The sequence below is a fragment of the Microtus pennsylvanicus genome, chromosome X, assembly GCF_037038515.1.
Source record: "Microtus pennsylvanicus isolate mMicPen1 chromosome X, mMicPen1.hap1, whole genome shotgun sequence".
Classification (NCBI taxonomy): Eukaryota; Metazoa; Chordata; class Mammalia; order Rodentia; family Cricetidae; genus Microtus; species Microtus pennsylvanicus.
This window is the reverse complement of record NC_134601.1, coordinates 124,780,284-124,803,667: the sequence shown is the minus strand read 5'-3', so window position 1 is coordinate 124,803,667 and position 23,384 is coordinate 124,780,284. Positions and strand designations below refer to the sequence as shown.

Genomic DNA, 23,384 nt, shown 5'->3' with positions numbered 1-23,384 from the left:
GCAAGAGATCTCATATGCTGCCCTATATTTAATATGAAAATCATTAACTGAACTCTTTACTTTTTAAATATATAAGCTATCACTTTGTCTAGGAAACTGAGATATGCGAAGTGTATATGATATATCATTTCTGTCCAAGAACAATGGAAGAAAACCCTATATATTAAAATATGAGTAATAATATCCAACCTTTTGACTATTTTTCCTTTGTTTCATTGAATTTTCTCCCTTTCCTTTCCCTGCAATTGCTTAAATTGTCACTCTTGAACAGGTCCTGATGGTGCAGCCTTTTAATCCTAGCACCAGCAATGTAAAGACTGAGGAAAAGGTCTAAGATCATTAAGAACTATGTATCAAGTTCCCGTCTAGCCAGTAGTATTAAATAGTAAGGCCTCATCTCAAGAAAGAAAAGAAACAGTCACTCTTACTTTTGCAAACCATATTTAAGATTGAATATTATTAGAAACGCCTTACTTAGGAATTCCATTTTCCAGGCATTATAGCAGATGTGCAAAGTATTCACGAATCTGGGCCAGGCACAGTGGATCAATGGCCCAAGCATAATTATGCCCTAGTCTGTCCTCTGCCAAAGAGCAAATTTCTTGCTTCCCTTGACAGTATAGAGACTACTGGCCAATGTTTGTGTTTATTGGACAAAAGTAGGATAGCAAAATGAATTTTGGTGCATTCTGTCCAACAAACTTAAATCAAATCTCTTGTTTTTCCATTACTGTGTTACCTCTGTTAACACAGGTATAACATTTTCACTCCTGACATTACCAGCTAATTATAACCCAAACAACACACGGCCACCTGCATATAATTTCCTTCATTGAAAGGTGTTCCACCAGATACTTAGCAAATGCCTGCAGACTTTCCAAATTACAAGCTATATGAATTCTTTCTGTGAATACTTATATTCCTAAGGTATTATCTATAAGTAATCAAAAAGGCCTTTCTCACTTTCAAAGTACTGTGCTTTTATCTGAACTTTTTATTCAACCTTTCGCCATGCCAAAGGAATATTAAATAAACCCAGGCTCTAAGAAAGGGTTAAGCATATCTTGTACTCATCAATCCTGCTGAACATGAATGAAAAAATACTGTGGCCCAAATGTCTTATATTTCTCCTGGGTTTATTGAATTTACAGATTACCTTAAAGGATGAAATGAAATGCTGGCTACCCAGAAGTGTTCAGGAATGGGTTCTTTACATAACTACTGTTAGTATTTTGGTAAAACATCTGCACAAATTAAAATAAGAAGGAAAGGAGGGAAGAAGGAAGGAAGGGAAGAAGGGAGAAAGGTAGGAAGGGCTCTGGAGCCAGGAGGTCTTTCCCAGTGAGTCAAGTATTTCACCTAAATTACTGCAGTCTTTGCCTATGAGGAATTCGCACTAAACAACACTATTTTCTATATTTTCAGAATATCATGAATAATTTTGACATTTTTACCAATCAACCGTCTAGCACCTACTTTATATACGTTACAAAAAGTACCTCAAAGGAAGTATAAGACAGTACATTTCAAGGGTTTCTATGGGTCAAAAGTAATCAGTGTCTGTCACAATCAGTAAGTGGTGACATACCTAAGTTTGGACTCTATATTCCAGAAAATATTCATCTTAGCAAATGGTATTTTTTATTTTCTTAGAAAAATAATTTTCAAGGATTTCTTATATGAGTATATTGTATTTGGATCTTTTCCACCCCATCCCTCTTCCAACTCTGTGTTCCCCCAATCACATACTTTTGAGTTCATGACTATATTAGTCCACTATTTTCATAAATTTAGGACTGACTTCTTAGGATTGAGCTTATGCCTTTTAAAACAAGAGAAAAGAAAATACTGCTCATCTTTCTTTAACAGTCATTGTCATTGTCTGTAGCTCTTCTCTTAGGTGTGGACTCTTGTGAAATTTTCCTCTATCCATATGGAAATTGCATTTCCTTATGAATGAATTCTACAACCAGATAATTTTCTTTTCTTTTTTTAGACTGTTTTTATTGAGCTATATATTTTTCTCAGCTCCCCTCCATTTTTCTCTACTCCCCTTCTACCCTCTTCTATGGTCCCAAAGCTCCCAATTTACTCAGGAGATCTTGCCTTTTTCAACGTCCCATATACAGTAGATCCATGTATACCTCTCTTAGGGTCCTCTTTGTACAACTAGATAATTTGAAAACTAACTTTAATTCTAATTACCCAAAAGTAGTTAGTCTTGGAATGGTTTTAGAATATTAGTCAACTCTGAGTCTGCTTTAAGAGAAGGCTTGAGAATTGAGGTACTATATAGCTGATATGAAAGGGCCGCAGTATTCACTTTTCTAATGACCACTCTCATAAATCAAAAGTGGCTGAGACTCAGGAAGTAAGCTAGAAGATAGAATTATAAAGCAGTAGTAGAAAATATCCTCCCTGAAGCCACCATCTCCATCAAATGCTATGAAAATGAATCTTTTGGGCAATTCTTACAGGTGACCCCGAATGCCATGAGCAGATCATGTTGTCGGAGAGAGTTCCTTTGCTTGAAGTTGATAAAAATCTCTAAGTAACTTGGTTATATGGCTTCTCAACAAACCATGAATCAGAATCAGCTAATTTAAAGGGGGAAACTTGCTGGCATAAGCATCCTGGGAACCGCAAAATGTGATGGGTTGCAAATCAAACAAAAGAATAACAACTACCAAAAATGACAAAAGAACTATTTTCATTCAGAAGGGCATTTAAATTTAGTCACTTATCACTTCCAAGGACAGTGTTTAGAAGCAGTAATAAATTCATACACTTTTTGTTCTCTTAATAACAAGAACAGCCTGCAGTTCATATGTAGTCGGCACAAATATATGCAGTTACAGATATGTGAGATGAAAGTAGGAACAAATAAAGACACATTCGGGATCCACATCATTACACTAGTCTTAGAGGCATCACGTACAGGAAAATATCTTATGCTTAAAATTGTTTTAAATACTGATTGAAAATAACAAATAATCAACTTCAAAAAGAAAGAGAAACAGGATTATTCTGGAAATGTTATGCACTCTATATAAAATAAAAAAATTATTTTTGTAAGTTTTGTTTTCCAAAATCAACTTATGCAAAAATGAAATAATTGGATTCAGGCAAAATTTTAATTGAGCTTTGATTTTTTTCCTAAAACACTCAGTAATATTATGGATTTTGAGTTTATTGTGCATATTTTTGGAGTAGAGTGTGATATTCAGAATTACATGATCATATCAAGCTAATTAACATTTTCTGAAAACTTGTTTCTAGTTCTATATTCATTTACTGGAAATGACAGGATTTCATCTTTATTATAAGACAATAAAACAAGATTGTGTACATACACACTTATCCGTTTCATCTGTTGACGAGCATCTATGTTGATTCTGTATCTTAGGTACTGTAAACAGTACCACAGTAAACCTGGGAGTACAGATGTGCCTTTGAAGTAATGAATTCACTTTCTTTGGGTGTATACACAGATATGGATCTCTGGATCATGGTAAAGATCAATTTTTAGTGTTCTGATGGCTGAGTACTGGGAATTTATATCTTTACCAAGGCGTGTAGCACCTTATTTTTCTTTACATATTTGACAGCCTTTGTTACTTCTTATCTTTGTGAGAGTAGCCATTTTAACTTTGGTAAGATAATATCTCATCATAATTTTGATTTGTATTTTCCTGATAGTTAATGACAGTGAGCATCTCCATGCATCTGCTGACCACTTGTATCCCTTCTTTTTGACAAATGCCTATGTAGATCAGTTTTCCATTTTGAACTGGACTTGGGCATTTTTTGGTAACAATTTCTCACTCTGTAGCCCAAATGTACTGAAACTTACTGGTAGACCAAGTTGTTTTCAAACAGTGATGATTCTCCTGCCTCAACTCCTAGAATGCTGAGAATACAAGTATGAGCCACCACATATGGTTGTACTTGACATTTTTTAAAATTATATGAATGGCAGCTAAATTAGTGGAGAAAATTCCAGATAAAAATCAATATTTTAATATCCAATAATTTAGGACATGACATAGAGGAAAAAACCAGAAATAACTGTATCATTTCTGTGGAACTGGCCATCAGTGTCTGATCAACTGCTGTCCACAGTGAATGCACAGTAATTGCCTTAGTCAGAAAATAAGTGTTATAATAAGAACACATCTGTGGGTCACTGTGACTAAATCTATCACTCTTTCATTCTTGAAAGATAAAAAACAGTAATAAGATACACTGCATGTGGCTTTAAGGCCAAAAGTAATCCATCAATGTCTTTATTAATTAGGTCTTTCTTATTATCTACAATTTTGTAAAAGAAAATATGTACCAAATCCTTTCAGGCTTAAATAAAATGAGTAGAAGATTGAATGAAAATATATGATCAACATTTTTCTTACTGTATCATTTTACAGCTTCCTTCAGAGAGAATATGTCTTGCATCTGCTATAGATAATTCAGCAATAAACATATTCATAAAAGTGCAAACCTTAGACATATTTTTAGGGTCATATTCTGTGTTCATTATGTGGTAAACATTTGGCTTCTTATGCCCTTCCACTTACTACGCTGCCATTTTTCTCTTCGAAATTGAATGATCTACCTTTCCTCATGTTCAGTTGTCTTTACTAATTTATTCTCAAAGATAAACTTTGATCTTAGCCCACCTTTGATCTTAAGTATTATTCGTATACTTTAAACACTTAACATTTTCCAGGTAATAGGAGTGGTATGGGCAACAAACAACTTTCAGTTTCCCTGTGTATGTGTCTCGCCTATTTTTTACACTAATTGTCTTGGGTAGACTGACTGTATTATTGTACTCTTCCTACATACGAGGAAACTGTGACTCACACATCTAAGTAATTTCTCAATGTTTCCTCTGTCTGGGGTGAAGCAGGAGTCAAGATTAACATTGTCTAAATTCAATATTGTCATGAATACTATACATTACATACTCTTATGACTATTTTCTCCTTGTACTAATTTATCAACTTGAAGGGTCCAGAAGTTATGCATATTTGTGGCTATAGAAAAATATGTATATGTGTGAAAGTTTAAAAACTCTATAAGTATTTGAAAGATCTAACTATAACCCCAATTTATTGAACATCATTTAATACTGATACAAACCCCATTAGTCCCTGTCATTAGTTATAAATTTATGTCTTAAGTGATCATATTGTAGAATCAATTAAAGCCAACCCATGCTTATTAAGGCAGAGAAGTATATTGCTCGTAAATTAAATAGCTAAGTCAGAAGTCCTCTTACAAAGGGAATGGACTTGGTTAATAGTGTTTAAGTAAAGGCGAGATTGGTGAAAACATGGAGGCAATGCCACTAAAGGGACAGTTCATAAGCACTTAAAAAGAGATGTCAATTTCAGTTTTCAATATGAAACACTGGACTTGGTCAGTGCTGGCAAAGTCGAGAGCCGTGGTTGTCATCCTTCCCTTGTGAAAAGGTCATCTGAATCATGAAGGGGTAGTGACCCACAGGTTAAGAAATGCCAACTGGCTCTGTAGTAGAACCGGGGCAATATCTCCTGTTACACATGTTTCTAAGTATTCAAGTATATTTCCAAGAACATTCTCTGGCATGTGATAGGTATTTACTTTGTCCCTCAGGGAGTGCATTAGAATAAGCATTGTGACTGGAATAGTCGTGAAGTCACGGTAGTTTGCAGGGCAGGTACTTTTCTGGAAAGGGTCAAGAAGGTGGACATACGAGTGGTGCTAAAGGACACAGGGGACAGAGAAAATATTTTTAATAGAAGCAGAGAAAGAACACTGGCAACTGGAGAATTCTAAGAGAGCTTTGAATTTTATTTTACTAGAATGAGATATGAATCTATGCCTCCTGATATGAAAAGTCTGGAGAACCTTATGCGGTTTCCAAAAAAGGACAATGTTAACTGCTAGAACTGAGTAGTAGATGATGGAATAGAACTTCCTTAAAAATGAATTCAAATATATCAGCATATGCAGTCAACTCATTTGCTGACTTGAAGAAGTCCTCCAAACCTATTATTGCCTGTAATGAAAGACTATATGCACTAATCACAACATGCAACCGTAACAGTGCTCACAGCATCTAAAAAATCATGATACAGGGATTTTTCGATAGACTCAGCACATTTTGCATTCTGAAACCTGATTGGCTGCTCTAGATGCTCTGGATGATATAAATTGGGGCCCAGAGTTGGAAGAAGTCAAAGGATCAAGCATCCCTGAGCTTCAGACAGAAACTCACTCAGAACACATTCAAAGGTATGTGGAGTTTATTCATAATTTACTATCTTCATTGGGGTCATTTTTTCTCTGAATTTTATGTTTCAAAGGTGTGAATATATTGCACATTTCTATTACTCTGTGCCATCCACACCATATGTGCTTCTTCAGCTTTACATAATTAAATTATAGTCTCTGATCATTGAAATGAATGTTCAACTTTGTGGTACAGCAATGCATCATTTCTATAAGTTTTAGGTCAAGGATTCCAAAGCTTTTATGGAGCCAGATTTCACACCAAAATGTTTATTTGCTTTTTTAAATTAGGATAGTGCTTTAACAGGCTATGACCTACTTCTTTACAAAGCTTTGTTAAATTATATCAAGTGTAAATGCTTTTTTCTTATTAACTTAACCTCTGTAAAAAGAATAGATTTAGAAGGTAGAAAATCTCAATGTACTTTTCATAGCCAGCACCATTACATGTTACATTCATATCTTATATGTACTTCATGGTGTTGTCATAAAACAATGTACATTTTTGGGGATGGCCAGTTCTTGCTTAATGTCTCAATGACATTCATATGTAGGATTTCACTGTTGACAAGCAAAAAGATGATGTTACTGATGAAAGATGGAATTTTTTAGGTAGATTCATTTAGAACCATTAAAGAAGCAGAGAATGGTAGCACTGTGTCCTCCCTTTAGTTTAACTGCATCTTTTGATTTCCACCTGGAACTCAAAGGTGTTATGAGAGATTCTTGCCTAAAATTCTACAGATGGTGACATCTGGACCTAAACCAACTCTTCCATTAGTCTATTCTGGAAAATTACTCAAAATTTTCTCAAATAATTAGTTTATGCTTTTAACAGTGGCACTGTTCAAGTGGGCTGTACCCAACAAGAACATTTTTATGTCTTCTTACAAAAGCATAAAATTACATTCACTTTGATTATCTCCTCAACTTTTCAATTTGATCCGGTTCTTTTAATCATTATTTCTAGATCATTTGCCTCCTATGAGGTAAATATATATACAGAAAAATGGCATACAAAATCATTTTGGTAGATAACTTGTCTTCCTATAACTTTTTAACCTTTAGCTAAACTGAAAGGCCTCTGTAGCATAATTACGATAGAGAAGCAATGCTATAGGTTCAAAATGGGAGTCACATATGAATGAAGTCCTTTATCAAGAAGAACCCCATCTTTTTATTATCAGTACACTAATGTGGACTATATAAATGTATGAAACATAATTATGTTTATTCCTATAAAAATACATTTTTAAATGGCTGGTGTTAATTTCCATTTCAGAACCATCAAGAAATGGGGACCTGGATTTTGTTTGCCTGCCTCCTGGGAGCAGCTTTTGCTATGCCCGTGAGTAAAATACCCCTTTTATTGACTGCATCCAATTTCACAAGCTTGGAAATATAAATCTGCCCCCAATGGTTGGTGAATTTCAGGGTTTCATTCAGCACAAGATCTAATATCCCCAAGTGTCTAAGTATTGAAGAATCCCTTAAGGAACTTTTAAAAAAGAAACCCATGAATGTCTCCACCACAGATTGTGACTCAGTACAGCTGAAATGGGGCCAAGCACTCCACATTTTAACAAGCATTTTAGCCTCAGAGAACTCTGCCATAACAATTAACTTGTAAACACCACTGTTGTCTCCACAAGGAGTAATCTTACTTGAAGGAATCCTTGAAAGGCTTCCAGAGAAAGTGTTTACTCAACCTTAGGCAAATGTGACATCCAAACAATCTCTAAGACTTAATTCCTCACAAGTTTCAAATTTTCTTCTTGCCTTAAGGAGGTAACATTTCTATATTTGATACTCCGACTTGCACCACCTCACTCTTCCCCAAGGACCTCCCACTCTGGTGCATTGATTTACACCTTAGGTAGGACTTGACCTTAGCACGTTTATGGAATTCTGCTTATGCCAAATGCATAGATAGCAAGCAGTTATAGTAGAAGTTCTGGACATTACTGTTCAAATGTACCAAAGACCAGGAAGCCTAGCCCACTGTCCAGACACAGGTACATAATGGCAGGAAGCTAAGAACATACAGTAGCAAAGATTTTTGGTGGTATAAAGAATATTCGGTACAACAGAAGCCAGTAAGCTTGTATACCTGCCTCTCTTCTCTCACACAAAAGACCAAGATTTTGTGCTATGTGCTCTTTAAATCCTGCATTTTGATGATTCCTTGTTCTCTGAGAAGCTGACATTTATAAATTCACCCCCTTTTAATACCCCAGTCTCAGAGACCTTATATCAAGATAAAATAGGGAAGACAGCTACCTAACTAATGTTCATTTGCATTCAGATGAGAGTGAATAAATTGGGCTGCAAAACACAAGCATTTTGGAAGAGTAGATTTGAACTGACCTTTTAGTAGCTTTGTGTCTGAGGGAGGTTTTCTGCTTTATGCTCACACCTTTCTGTCTCCTGCCTTCACCACCAACCAGAACTCCCTAGTCAGCTGACCCCACTTTGAGAAGCACAGACAGTTCTGGTTTAGAAAATTGTCCAGGTTGCTTTTTATTTGGAACTTCTAAATTTCTGTCATAAATCATTTATAGAATAATAAAAAGGGTTGGCCTTGATCTTCAATACATCAATTATTTTATTGTTCAGGGGATGGATTTAGGATGTTTATATTTTATTACTCTCATCTTGTTCTCACATTGAACAATAGAGTTAGGGTGTTATTTATTTACTTTGCATGTTAATTACTAGGAAGCCCTTTGATACTTCAACACTTAACCAGCCGATCTTTAAAGGGACCCTTGATGAAACGATTCCTTGCTTGTTGCTATTTTTCAGTTGTGTAATAGAAATATACCTCTTTCCTAACACAGAGGGAGTTTGATCAACAAGTAAATGGGTGGCTGGAAAGGGGTAGGATTCTTTGACTATGACCCCTGGGAAAGTCATTTAGCTAATCAGTGCCTCTTTAAAATGAGAAGGCTTCTCCACCACAGTATACATGCTCAGGCTAAAAGTAGACCTCAAATACATTCTGTACTATGTATATATTTTTTTAAAAAAATAAAGCTTTAGATATCCTTAATGTGAACAATTGATATTGACTTAATTTCTTTCTTTCTTTTCCTCTTTCTCCTTTTTCTTTGTCCCCCCCCTTTTTTTCTCTCAATCTGCCCTCTTCCCTTTCTAAAAAAGCTACCACCTCATCCTGGGAGCCCTGGTTATATCAACTTGAGCTATGAGGTAATTTTTCTATTTACTAATTTTGACCATTGTTTGAGTTAAAGATGTCCTGAGATCTGTAAAGAGTGGTGTATTGATTCTTCATTCAAGATGTTTCTCAAATGGTCACACTTTTTCAGTTCCCACCAGCAGCTTTAAGCCCCGACTGATGGCCTCAAATCTGCATTTCCCAGCACCCTTCTACCTGATCACTCTGACTCAGCCTCTACTTTTAAACCTAGTTTTAAATGTATCCACCATGAACTACCACTCAGGAAGGCTCCATGATAGGGCAGAAACTGAACTCGGCTTCAACAGTCTTGTTCTATGCCAGCCTATAAAATTCGAGGAGTAAGTAAGATGTTAAAATCTTTTCTAGCTGGAAAAATTGATGATTCAAAGACATCCACAAGCGGTGTGCATTTCTCATTGGCTCTGCTAAGTGATCAAGGAAAAGTGGTTTCAAAGAGTCTCTTCAGAGTGACAGAAATCAGAAGAATTTTAGAAACAGGGTTTGGGGGTCTCCTCAAAGGCATGCAAATTCTATGACCTTGGGAAGATCTATTTTTCCCCATGGAACTTTGGTTTCCTCATCTAGAGAAGGGAGACAATGATAACTACATTTCAAAAATATTATTTGGAGAATAATAAAGGGCATGGAAAGAGCTATGCCACTCATAACTTGAGTGAGGTTAATAGTTTTTTGTTGTATTGATTAAATGATGTACCATACAAGAGAGTTATAAATCTGAGTCTAACTAATAAGGCAATACTGTCTAGAGAGAGATGAAATTCTTTATTTATCTCACAGTTTCAGATAAAGATATGAATCTGTTTACTTATATAAACTGAAGAAAATTGCTAGTAGGAATCTGAGGCAAATTTTACTGTTTTATCTTAAAATGTTGATATATTTGATCAAGAAATCTATGTCTTAAGGATGAAAGGAAAGGTTTCCACCTTTTTTCTCCTTTGTGATATGAAATAAGAAAGAATCAAATGAATATTATATCACATTGTTGTGTCATAAATTTTTAATTGTTTGTTTTGCTCTTTCAATGAAGAGCAGGAACTGTGGAATTAAATCGAATTATTACTTTTGTAACTTCAGCTAAGTGAATGAACCTACCTGAGTTTTCATAACATTACCTATAAAAGTGAGGGTGATACCTGCCTCAGATCATGTGAGAAAACATGAAAAGTGGATGGGATGGATATAACACAGTACCTGACACATAGGAAACATCCAACAAATGTTTACCTTCTTCTTTCTTTTGTAGAAGTCACATTCTCAGGCTATCAATACTGACAGGACTGCATTAGTGAGTCTATATTTCATACTGCATTAGTGAGTTTAGTATTTAGTTCTTATGTAGTTAAACACAATCAAATGCATTCTAATGTCTCTTTCTCTTAAGGTGCTTACCCCTTTGAAGTGGTACCAGAGCATGATAAGGCAGCCGGTATGTAAACATTTTGTTCTTCATTCCCTTTAGAGAATAGGCATGCATTTTAATTCCCTTTTTAATTGAAATATCATGTCTACTCCATCTACAAACACTAATGGGAATTTTAGTTTGTAAAAGGTCATATCTGTGTACACTGTTAGAAATTCTTGCAAAGGAAAAAATGACTAAAATATTCATAAGGTCATAATAACAAACACTGCTGCTACTTCTCCAGTTAGAAATCAACTGAGCCAATGGTAAACCTGACTCTTTGTTTCTCACCAGTATCCTTCCTATGGTTACGAACCCATGGGTGGATGGCTGCACCACCAAATCATCCCTGTGCTGTCTCAACAGCATCCCCCGAGTCACACCCTTCAGCCTCATCACCACCTCCCAGTGGTGCCAGCTCAACAGCCAGTGGCCCCCCAGCAACCAATGATGCCAGTTCCTGGCCACCACTCCATGACTCCAACCCAACACCATCAGCCAAACATCCCTCCATCTGCCCAGCAGCCCTTCCAGCAGCCCTTCCAGCCCCAAGCCATCCCACCCCAGTCTCATCAGCCCATGCAGCCCCAGTCACCTCTGCACCCCATGCAGCCCCTGGCACCACAGCCACCTCTGCCTCCACTGTTCTCCATGCAGCCCCTGTCCCCCATTCTTCCTGAGCTGCCTCTGGAAGCTTGGCCAGCGACAGACAAGACCAAGCGGGAAGAAGTGGTGAGTATACCTTGAAGCCAGAAACAGACAAATCCTAGGAAAGCGATTTCACAGAATTGGCCCCAGAGTTCTGAGTTCCAAAACAAATCAGACCCCAGAGTTGCAGACACTTAAGGTCTTTGCTTCTGTTAGTCCAAGCATATATTGTATCTTTTTCCTTCTTTTTCACAAATGATTTGCTGACATGTCTTGGTAATTAGCACCATGGATTTTGTGGTAAATTTAAATTTTAATCATTGAATTATCAGCAGACTCTGCATTACTGAAATGTAACCATTTAAGAGTAACAGAACAGGTGAATATCCTTTTTTCTAGCATTTCAAAGGGTTGACTAGTTTGAAGAGGCTAAAACTACAGGAAGACTATAAAAGGAGTAATTTTTGAGAATGAAGAGAACCAATATTTGAACAAGCTGAAAGAAGTAGAGGGGAACTATCTTTCAGGACTTATAGGAAAATTGCCTGTCTAAAGTGATCATTCAACTTGAAAGTGGCTAAATTAGTGAGACTGTTAGGTTCTTCTTCAGTACCAGGACTCCACAGACTAAGTGTTTGACAAGAGGTTGTCACAATTTAGCATTAAATGCTCCCGTGTTACAGAAAGCTCTTACAAACAAGTGAGAATAGTTAATGAAATGATCCTTATGCACACAATATTGGTTATATATATATATATATGAAATGATGTGATTATACTATGCACACGGATTCAAATGTGATAAATGCTATTAAGGATTTGCTACTAAGAATCAAAGAGAAGTGAGGCAGGAGTGACCTAGATTCTAGTCCTAGCTTTTCCCTCAAAAAAAGAAAGTGGTGGTAGGGTACCAAGTTACTTCTATTTTGGAGGTGATTCCCTTCTTCAAAAGAGGGAAAGGAAAAAACAGACAACTCTAAATAGTATTGCCATAGTTTCCTTATAAGAATACTGTCATGCATGACTTCACAATTCTATGCCTGTTTATGAATTGAGATAGTGCTTTTAGTAGTGGACTAGAATTCAATAACCTGGTAGCTATCCCTGATTATCATAGACTAAGTACATGTTCTCTGTTTGCATGCAAAGGGGGTTTATTTGTGTCTTTATTAATGATTAACACCGTGGATGTGATCATGTGTTTTTATCTTGCCCAAACTATTTGTGGAAAGGTGACTTTGGGGAGGTAGTATGAACTTTTTAGACTCAGTTCTCTCCTGCTTAAAATTAGAGAAAAAATCCTGATGATTGCCTAGAGTTGCCTTATGGAAAATGAAATAAAGTAATGAGATTACAGCAGGCAACACTTGATGCAAGGTGGCAGCTACTATTATATCATTAAATAATGTCTTAGAGGCTTGAACATAAGGAACTTCTACTTAATAGCAAGATGAGGAAGTTCAGAAATTACAGAATCAAACTCAATGGTTGTACATTGTTTTACAAAACTGAAGCCATGACTTATTATTGTAAATAGTATTCACTAGGACTGTTTGTAAATTATGTTAATTGTTCCTTTTGCTATATTTTTTCAGGATTAAAAAATTCAGAAAATGAGAGAACCGAAGTGGATACTTCGGTTGTTTTTAGGAATAACTCAAGAACACAATGATTTGTGCCTACAATCACTTAGTAAATTCTGTAACTAAAAATAAGTATCATTAGCAGATAATAAAATGTTTTAAAAATCATTCATGTCTTTGTGTTGAATTAAATTTAAAATTTCCTATCACTTGAGAGAACTTATAAGTGACTATTTGTGAATAATGTAGGGACTGGTCATTTGCTCCTACAAATTGACCTTTTAGCAGGCAAATAATGACTATATGTCTTCTTAGAGAACCTTTATAGTATCTCAAATCTTTTCTTAAAACTAGAAATTTGTACATCATTAACAAATAGCTGAGGAAGCTAAAGAAATTTCAGCATGATAGTCATTGAACCTGAACCAAATGAAAGCCAGTTTAGAAGAAAAATTCTTTACATTGAAAAGGATAAACTTTAAGAATTGCTTATATTCTAAATCAAATTAGGACTTGGAGCTCTAGCTTTATTCTTCACACCACATTAGTAATCAAAATGGTCTTTTGAACTCATTTTACAGAAGAAAATATTTTCAGTGAAATTATGTTATATGTAGAGTATTTCACTGAGTTTGAAATTATTGAAATAATCATTTTGCCTAAGAAAAATTTAATAATGGAGCTTCAAACAGAGAACTGCAGTGATTTTATACACAAGTCATTTCTTTCACTTCATAATCTTTAAGCTGATGAAGTCTACCGCATGGTCTTCAAAACGTTAACAGATGCATAAAATGGACTTAAAAGAAGTTTTCTTTCCCACTCATATTTATATTTGAATCATTTTTTCCTCTTACACCCACACAAAATTGTAAACAGTCTTTGCAGGGTTTATATTACACAGCATCCACAGTAACTTTATTCCAGTACCTTCATGATTTAAGGTCCCTTAATCATTTTCTGGAATGTATAAACATAGCTTTACTGGGAAGGTATCAATATGCAGACAAATAAGTTGATTTTTAAAAAACTGAAATGCAATAAGAAAGGTAAGAAAACATTTAATCAATTATCATAGGCCACTTTTAATCAATTGACTAAATATTTCTCAAGCACTCAGTAGATTAGGTACTATACTATATGTAATAGTAAAAACAGTAATTGCCTATCCTTACAGAAAGGGATGCAATAAGATAGCTAATCAACAGTAAAGGATGCCCAAATGGCATTAATCCTATGGCACATAGCAGTCACAATTAGAAGCTGTTCATCAGCTTGCTTACAACTCATTCCTCATTGACAGAGCTGGAACTGATTCCAACATATGGCCTTCCACCTACTCATGAGAGAAATGTGTCTTCTCTACTGCCCAGGGAGAGAAGGTCCATTCATTTACACCAACTATGGCATCAGTTACCATAACTTAATACTGCTTGTCTCTTATTAGTTGAGGGAAAGGTTGTAGTGGACCATGAATATAAAATGAGAACAAAGGACAAGTTTCTGTGAAGAAAGAACTCTTAGGGATTAGAAATCCTTTTATCAAAGGATGTATAGCTACACTCTAGGAAAAAAAGGGTGTTGTTCTTTTGATCATTTGTCTGGAATTTGTGACTCATGGAGCTGTGTCTGCTGTCTTGTGATCAAAAGTTGGAAGCAGAAAAAAAAAAAACTCCTGAGGATATTGGTGGCACCATTGTGTCCTGAAATTACCCATCCCTGGGACCACCTACAGCAACATGTTTTGATATTTCAATGAGAAGCATGAGCCAAGGAGCTTAAACAGAATTACCATTTTTGTAGCTGTGTTATATAAATTGACTCTAACTCTTCATGACTATCTCTAAAAGATGAGGGTGATTGTACTTGCCCAGACCATGGACAACAACTTGTAGAATGTGCTGGATTGTTAGTAACATAATACTTGATATAGGAGCACTGGACATGTCTTTAGCTTCTTTCTTTTGTAGAAGGCACATTCTCAGGCTATCAGTACTGACAGGACTGCATTAGTGAGTATATATTTCATACTGCATTAGTGAGTTTAGTATTTAGTTTATATGAAACTAAATTAAATCAACTGCATTCTAATGTCTCCTTCTCTTAAGGTGCTTAACCCTATGAAGTGGTACCAGGGCATGCCAAGGCATCCGGTATGTAGACATTTTGTTTCTTATTACCTTAAGTTAACAGGCATGCATTTATAATCTCTTCTTTCATTCAAATATGTCCACTCCAATGTGTATGTTTAGTGCTAGCATTGATAAAATTCTGTTGGAGTTGAATTGGCTTCAAATGGCATGGAGGTCATAGGCATATGACAATGTTTATAAGATAAACCTTTAAAACTTGAGGTTTTACAATATTTTTTCATATTAAATAACATCCTAATTTCAATAAATTCCTAATATATTGCTCATATGTACCTCACAAACTTTACTTTTGGGTGCCTATGCATTTTTTCTTGAATGTTTTATGATATTGGGTTTGTACCATATTGAAGAGTTCAGCTTCAATAAATAATGGCTATGATTAGTAAAATGCTCATAGTTCACATATTTGAAAATATGTTTAAGAGCAAATACTGAGGATAGATATTGTAAAAAAATCTGTAAGTAATTATTATTTATCAAAGAAAATAATGGCTGCCATACTACTCAAATCAACATGTAGATACATAGAATTACAATGCAATGTGATGTTTCAAACTGCACACACATATTGGGGCATTTATATCATTTAAAATTCAAAAGAAATAAAATTTAAAACTCAGTTTCTTGGCCATATTTTATATTTTCTAAATGTTCAGCACCCACACTGGGCAAAAGACTCCCATATTGGGCAACACAGATCTAAGACACTGCTAATAGAACTTAAAATTTTATCAGTGTTCCTCTATACAATACTTTCTGAGGCAGAAGCAGCTTATTTATTAATTCAAGGATTTGAGACAAAAGATGACACAAACCAGATTGACTGGTTAAAACTGAAGTTCTCCCTAAGAGGCTATTTCCTAAGCAGGTCAGAGATCATAATCTTAAAAGAAAGTTTTCTAAGAACTGGAAAATTCTGTTTCTTTCTTTTGTCAAGCAATTATACACTACAACGGTTTCTCCTCTAGTTCCCTTTCAAAACAGACAAATCTGGAATTGAAATAAATTCCTTTCCCTGCTCGTAATAGAATTGTTTTGACACTAAAGGAATGGTTTCAGACCCTGAGCCAGCCACATCTGGACTGGAGGTAGGTTAGGTCTGCCCTGGACCTAGAACTTCGCTGGGAAGAGGTGAAAGTTTAAGCTGATGAAAAAGTAAAACTAAGAAAATTATTTTGCTCAATTTTGATGGAGACTTATTGACCATAAACTCCAGAAAAAAAACTCCATTATCTTCTGTTTTATGATTCAGACATTACAGTGTTATTAGGGCATATACATGTTGTACATACACAAGTCCATTAGATTGACCTATAGTAAAAGGACACATGTGAAGATATGTACCATTTGAGCAACTTGAAATATTAAATAGGCCTTCTCTCCATTGCAACCACCTAAAGAATATATAGTGATGGCATTAGTTATTCCTACCAAGGTACATCATAGTTTATTCACTAAAATTCAAGAAAAATATTTCAAGTTTCTCCTTTTTTTCAAGAAACACGTTTACACCCCCTTTCCTAACTCAATACAAAATGGAACTATAGACCCCCCCAAAACCTGATGTTTGCTCCTTGGTAGCAAACGGTAGCAGACAATACCAAGAATGAACTTAAGCACCAAACATAAAAAGTTATGTGAGATAAAAATAATTGTGGTGGTTTTTAAAGTAATGCAATGTTCTACTTTTCTTAACAGCTTAACATGGAAACCGCAACAGAAAAATGATTTTCACCAGTCTCCTACCTTTCCAGAACATAATGGCATGTAGTAGTGTTCAATATTGCTTTAATAAAATTCTCATCGGCTTACATTTGTTGTGAAGTTCTTGCTACTTGTAGTTTTCCTTTGGATGATATATTTGTTAATCCTACCCCCCCCCCTTTTTTTTAAAAAAAAACAATAAGAAGTGAGTAGCTTTATGAGTAGGGGTCTTTGGCTGAAATTTAGTTATTCAAAATGCTTTATGAGAAGTGTTCACAAGAGATTCATATGAAACAGCTGACACTTATAAAAGATATATAATTATTGGGAATTGTGGGATGGAAGAGGTGAGGGGTAAAGAACATGGTAACAACAGTCATTTTGGCCCCCAACATTTACCATAGTAAACAATAACTGGATCCTTTATCTAAAAAATCGAAATCAATAAATCCCTCTTACAGATATCCCCGTCCTTTAATGGAAAAGAGAAAGGAAATGAGCGAATGGAGAGATAAGGAGAGGGAAGAAAACACCACAGGTTTAAGTATTTACCTTTCCTTATGAGCCAAAAATATCTCAAACAATATTCAATTATTTCACCATCAAACATCCAAATCCTGTGTTTGAATGTGGAATTTGGGTGCTCTGAGGCCAGTCAAGTGTCTACACAACTTCAAAGATGGTTCCCTGTGTTGTGAGTATGGTTGCTGGTATTCAGACATTACAAACAGAGCTTCTGGTTCATAATCATGATCATAGCTGTGGAAAGTTTTACAAATCTCTCATCCTCTCTGTATCTCAATTTCCTCATCTATAAAATGTAGTGATATCATTCTTTGAGTCTTTTTTAAAACTGAAAATTGATTCTTCTATTGGTTAGATTCTACCCAATAGTGGAGAGGGTGCCTTAACTGCCCTTCCCCTATAATCAGATTGATGACTACCTTAATTGTCATCATAGAACCTTCATCCAGCAACTGATGGAAGCAGATGCAGAGATACACAGCTAAGTACTGGGCCGAGCTCCCAGAATCCAGTCGTAGAGGGAGGAGTAATAATATGAGCAAAGGAGTCAAGAACATGATGGGGAAACCCACAGAAACAGCTGACCTGAGCTAGAGGAAGCTCACTGACCCCAGACTGACAGCTGGGGAAACTGCATAGCACTGAACTAGGCCCTCTGAATGAGGGTGACAGTTGTGTGGCTTGGGCAGTTTGTGTGGTCACTGGCCGTGGAACCAGTATTTATCCCTAGTGCATGAACTGGCTTTTTGGAGCCCATTCCCTGTGGAAGGACACCTAGCTCAGTCTAGACACAGAGGGAGGGCCTTGATCCTGCCTCAGTGTGATGTGACAGACTTTGTTGACTCCCCTTGGGAAGTCTCACCTCTCTGAGGAATGGATGAGGTGTGGGGTGGGGAGATATTGGGGGGAGCAGAAGGAGGGGAGGGAGAGAGAACTGGAATTGGTATTTAAAATAAAAAACTTTGCTTAAAAAATAAAAAAGAAAATAGATTCTTCTCTCATACAACCCATCCTGACCACAGTTTCCTCTCATTCCACTCCTCTCTTGCTGCTCCCTCGCCAACCTCCCCTCTCCCCCCAGCCATGACTTATTCCACCTCCCTCCACTTCTCTTCAGAAATAAGCTGGCCTCTAAGAGACAACAGCCAACACAACAAAACAAGATACAATGAGGCAAGGAAAATGCCCTCATATCTAGACTAGACAAGGCAACCCAATAGGAGGAAAATAGGCCCAAAGGCAGACAAAAGAGTCAGAGACATACCCATTCCCACTATTAGGAGTACCACAAAACACCAAGCTAACAGCCATAAATAGCCTCTAAATTCAATCCCTGCGGGATGCAGTCATTTGTAGGTTTTCAGGGGAGGTGTGTGTGAGTGGGTGTTTGTGTCTGCTGCATGTACATGCTTGAATGCTCACACATTTATATGCGTGTGTGTGTATTCAAGCATCTGCAAGCCAGAAATTGATGTCTTTATTTACTGCTTTCCACATTGTTTGTCTTTGAGACAAGGTTTCTCACTGAACTGGAAGCACACCAATTCTTAAAGACTAGCTGGCCAACAAGCTCCAATGATCCACCTGTCTCCACCTCCCCAGTGCTCCAGATTCCAGATACCCACTCTCATGCCTTTCTATGTGGGTGTTGGGTATCTGAATTGAGATTCTAATGGTGCCTGGCAAGCATTTGATAAACCGAGCCATCTCCCGAGACCCCAGATACAATTCTTATATTCACAAATGGGATCTCTTGACTGTACAACGCAAAGGGAATGCTACACAGTTGGAAGTAGAATTAACTGACTGCAAATTTTTTATATATCATAAAAGTTTTCTATGCAACAGGCTCCAATGTGGAGATCTGTAATTTTTTACATTATTGCCACTGTGATCCTGCAAGATACCCACCATTTCCTACCTGATATTCTAGATGCTTTAAAATGTGTACCTCCAATACCAACATCACTTTCCACGCCCCACCCTAGAGATATCAGGGCTATAAATTTACCAAGAGTGCATAGTGAACAATTTCTAAGCATTTTGTTGTGTCTACCCAAAGAAGCTTATCATCTATCGGGAAGACCACAGAATTTGTTTGATATAGTACTATTCACAACACATCTTGGGAAAACCTCTCAGCGGAGAACTAAATCTCCCTTGGATGAATGAGAGATGGCCTTTAGAAAAGATCACGTAAGCTGATGTACAATGATGGATGCTCTCCTGATACATGGTACACTGAGACGAGTAGAGAGGGTGTTAATTTCACTTTTGGGAGTATCTTGAGTTCTGGACAGGCTCCTGTCTCTTTTGATTCCAGTGGTTAAACTGAAACAAATGCAAGAACAGTTCTTAGAGGAAACAGAAGAAACTGTCTTTCTTTCATTGGTTAGTTCTGAGAAAGCTCTTGTGTGGAATCCTTATATGCCATTTTAAAAATGTTTCCTTTCCCCTTCCCAGGCTTCCTTCTGCAGGCACATGCAGCACATATTTAGAAGCCTTTAAATGATTCTCTGAAATTCACTAGGATGACTATAATGAAAATACCATTTAAATGTCCCTAGCATGATATTTAATCATAACTAATTAGTTTATATATTCTCTCTCTACCTGGAATTTAAGTGCCAAGATTAAAATAGATGAAAAAGTTCAAAGATCTAATGAAAAACATGTACATGTGCGCATGCACACACACACACACACACAGAAAGAGAGAGAGAGAGAGGCTTAGACTTTGCTTCCTGTTTTGCAGCTTCCACAAATGTTAGTTACTGAGGCAACAGTCCAAACTGGCTCCTTCTACTGGGTTTTGACTGGAGAAGGAAAGAAGGAAATGTTTGCAAATTTGCACAGCTGCATGCAATAACAAATCCAGTCTCTACAGGTTTACAAAATCCCATTTTCGGCCTGTGATGAGGAACTTGGCCTCAGCCTGGTTTCTACAAATGATTTTTCACATCCAAAAATAGGTACAACAGAAAACTTCAAAATCTATTTCCTTTTCTTAAAAGACAGCACCCAGTTTTCAAATACTTATAAAACATCGCTGCTAAAAGGTGCAGTTTCTGTCCACGAGATTTACAGAAATGGTTGAGAGAGAAAAACATTTTCTGCCTTTGTGGCTCATTCAGGTAGAAAACAAGTGTTCTGAATGAATAATAATAGTTAAGCAAGAAACTAAATGGACAAGTTGATTTAGTTGATGGCTGTTATTATCAGTAATCAGAAACACAATAGAAAACCTTTCCTAGCACTTGGAAACGTTCAACAAATTGCATAAGATCAGAATTTAAGAGCAGTAAATTTTCTTCAGAAACAACTTATGCAATAATCTTTTTGTACATATTTAAAGTATGTATATAGTATAGTGGCCTATGCACGTGATTGAGAAAGGGAACTCTATAGAAATGAATAGAAATGCTCACAATGTTTGATGTCTTACATAGCCAACATTTAGAAAAGTTTGTGATGTCACCAAGATGGTGTGAAAAAAAATCACCAAACTAATACTTACTGGTACTTCAGGGGAGACTCAAAGAAATTTTCACATATGGATATGGGATAACAGCAAGAAGCTTAACTTTGTGAACATTTTGGTAATATTCAAAACTAAGAAAATAAGAATTTTAGAGATTTTCTCTGATGTAAGAAGAATAAGACATATGGAAATAATGAGGCCTAGTAAGGTATATTGCCAAGGCTGCCTTTGTCATCTGTAAACAGCTTATGCTGTTTTATCAATCAACCACTGCTTTCCTTCAATGGGGTAGCCATAAGGAAGGTGACATGCATCATTTTGGGGTTCCGCACCAGTATATAATGAAAGTTCATAATGTCTCAAAGTCAGCAGCATCTATGGTAACACCCTCTCTTGTTGCTTGTTGTCATTATATATAGTACTCAAAGAATGAAGCTCAAAAATGTCTCGGCAGCAATGATACATGATGTCACATCTGTTATGGACCATTCGGGTGACACTGCCGAAGTCTTATCCACCGGGACTCTTGTTTCCTTAGTTGTGACAAAAATAATGTTAAGCTAGAAGATCACATGGGCACTCACATTATTAAGCCACGTGTATTTGAAAGTCAAGTTTCAAATGCTGAAGAAATAACTCAGAAGAGAGGTAGTGGATCCTTCTTAAGATGTGCTTCTAGTTTGCAACAAAAATATGAATGGTTTCAGCAATGACATTTCATTTCAGTTAGCCTGGCTTGAGGGCCCCAAGCCCTCTTTAAGTGCAACAGTTCTCAACTTGCAGGTTGCGACCCCTTTTGGTGGAGGTGGAGCAAATGATCCCTTCACAGGATTGCATATCAGATATTTACGTTATATTTAGAAAAGTAACAAAATTACAGTTATGAAGTAGCAACGAAAACAATTTTATGATTGGGGTCACCCCCAAATGAAGAACCATATTAAAAGTCGCAGCATTATGAAGGTTGAGAACCACTGATGTGTTGCAGGGAGGGGCCCCTTGTTCCATCCCGCCCGGCTAGCTTACACGTGAAATAACCACACAGAAATTGTATTAATTTAATCACTGCCTGGCCCATTATCTCATGACTACAAACTTGACTACTATAGATGATTATCTATTAACCTGTATTTCTTAATTATACATTACAGATTTAAATGAGCTACACGATCAAAATCCCTTCGTCAAGATCAGAAATATACATATAACAAGATTGACCTTAAATTTATATCCATAAAGCAAAATCCAATGCAAGTTATTCATATCTATATCACTGATGTAGATGTTCCAGAGTAACAGGAGGAGAGACATCTTAATGGCCATCCAAAGAAGATGCAAACACAGGATGGAGTGAACTGAGTGAAAACAACCCATCCAGTATGACTCTTTTCCCACGGCTTCCCCTTCCTCCCCTTCCTTCTATGGGGTCATTCATTTCTGAAGCTTTCTGTATCATGCTGGCTCTGGTCTTAGTCTGCTTCTCACAAGCGGTACAACATACGTATTCTGAAACACACATATGTTATCATACCTCTCCGGGGCCCTTCCATCTCAGTAGCAAGAGCAGCTTCAGATACAACTGATCCCCCCACCTTCAAACACCCCACAGAGAGCTCCTAAGGAGCCAGCCAGCCAGTCTCCCCAGCTGGAATGCATGACAAGAGGCCCTGGGAGGGAGAAGGCCTTGGGTCACTGTGATTCTCTGAGTCAGAAACCCTGGGGATCTCTCTGCTCTGAAAGGCCTTCCTAGGAATACCAAGTCTAGAGATGCAGAGTGCTCTCTTAGGGAACAATATTTAAAAGTTAAAATCTTGAGATAAGTGATTTTATCGACATCTGCCTGTTTAGAGGAAACACTAGAAATGCAATATAAATGTCGGACGAGGGACAAACTGTCTAGAAGAAATGCTCACACACATTCCTGGTAAGGGGCTCCTATACAGAATATATCAAATCACTCTCCCAACTCAATGATAAAAAGACAAGCGCTCAAGAAAAACGGGTGAAGGATCTGAACTGTACAAATGCACGAGTAGCCAATAAACTTAGGAAGAGGTGGTGTTCAGTATCACCAGCTATCAGGGATCTGAAAATCAAAACCATGGGGGATAAGCATCACACAGAAGCGTGGGTGAGGATTCGATAGCCTTAGACTGCATTGTTTAGTGCGAATGGAAAATGCTTTGGCAAACAGTTTGGTGTTTTCTCAAAATGTTAGGGCAGAGTTCTGTGACTCAACAGAACGGAGAGTGTAAATTTGTATCCAAATGTGCAGGTGTGTGAACAGACAACATGATGCCGACTGAAAAGTAGCCAGCCCAAAAGACCAGATTGTGTGATTCCATTTCCAAGAAATGTTCAAAGCAGGCACGTTTTAGAGCGACAG

General features: G+C 36.8%; 2 protein-coding genes across 5 annotated transcripts in view; one reads left to right on the top strand and one right to left on the bottom strand.

Moving 5' to 3' along the window:
- Positions 1-23,384, bottom strand: part of Arhgap6 (Rho GTPase activating protein 6) — a 505,314-nt gene that overhangs the window by 115,285 nt on the left and 366,645 nt on the right. The gene's annotated exons all lie outside the window — the stretch shown is intronic.
- Positions 7,571-17,016, top strand: Amelx (amelogenin X-linked). 2 transcript variants are annotated; one of them, XM_075957825.1, is made up of 6 exons: positions 7,571-7,624; positions 9,439-9,486; positions 10,884-10,928; positions 11,271-11,636; positions 15,244-15,288; positions 16,987-17,016. In XM_075957825.1, the coding sequence occupies exons 1-6, from the start codon at positions 7,571-7,573 to the stop codon at positions 17,014-17,016; spliced, it is 588 nt and encodes a 195-aa protein (XP_075813940.1). The 2 variants fall into 2 exon arrangements, with proteins under 2 accessions (XP_075813940.1, XP_075813939.1); XM_075957824.1 differs by having other exon boundaries at positions 11,199-11,636.

What these genes read in the sequence shown, in the direction of transcription:
- Amelx (XM_075957824.1), top strand. Translation starts at nt 7,571, where the DNA reads ATGGGGACCTGGATTTTGTTTGCCTGCCTCCTGGGAGCAGCTTTTGCT. An exon ending in ATATCAACTTGAGCTATGAG is followed by an intron (nt 9,487 to 10,883) that starts GTAATTTTTCTA and finishes CTTTCTCTTAAG; the next exon opens with GTGCTTACCCCTTTGAAGTG. An exon ending in AGGGCATGCCAAGGCATCCG is followed by an intron (nt 15,289 to 16,986) that starts GTATGTAGACAT and finishes TTTTCTTAACAG; the next exon opens with CTTAACATGGAAACCGCAAC.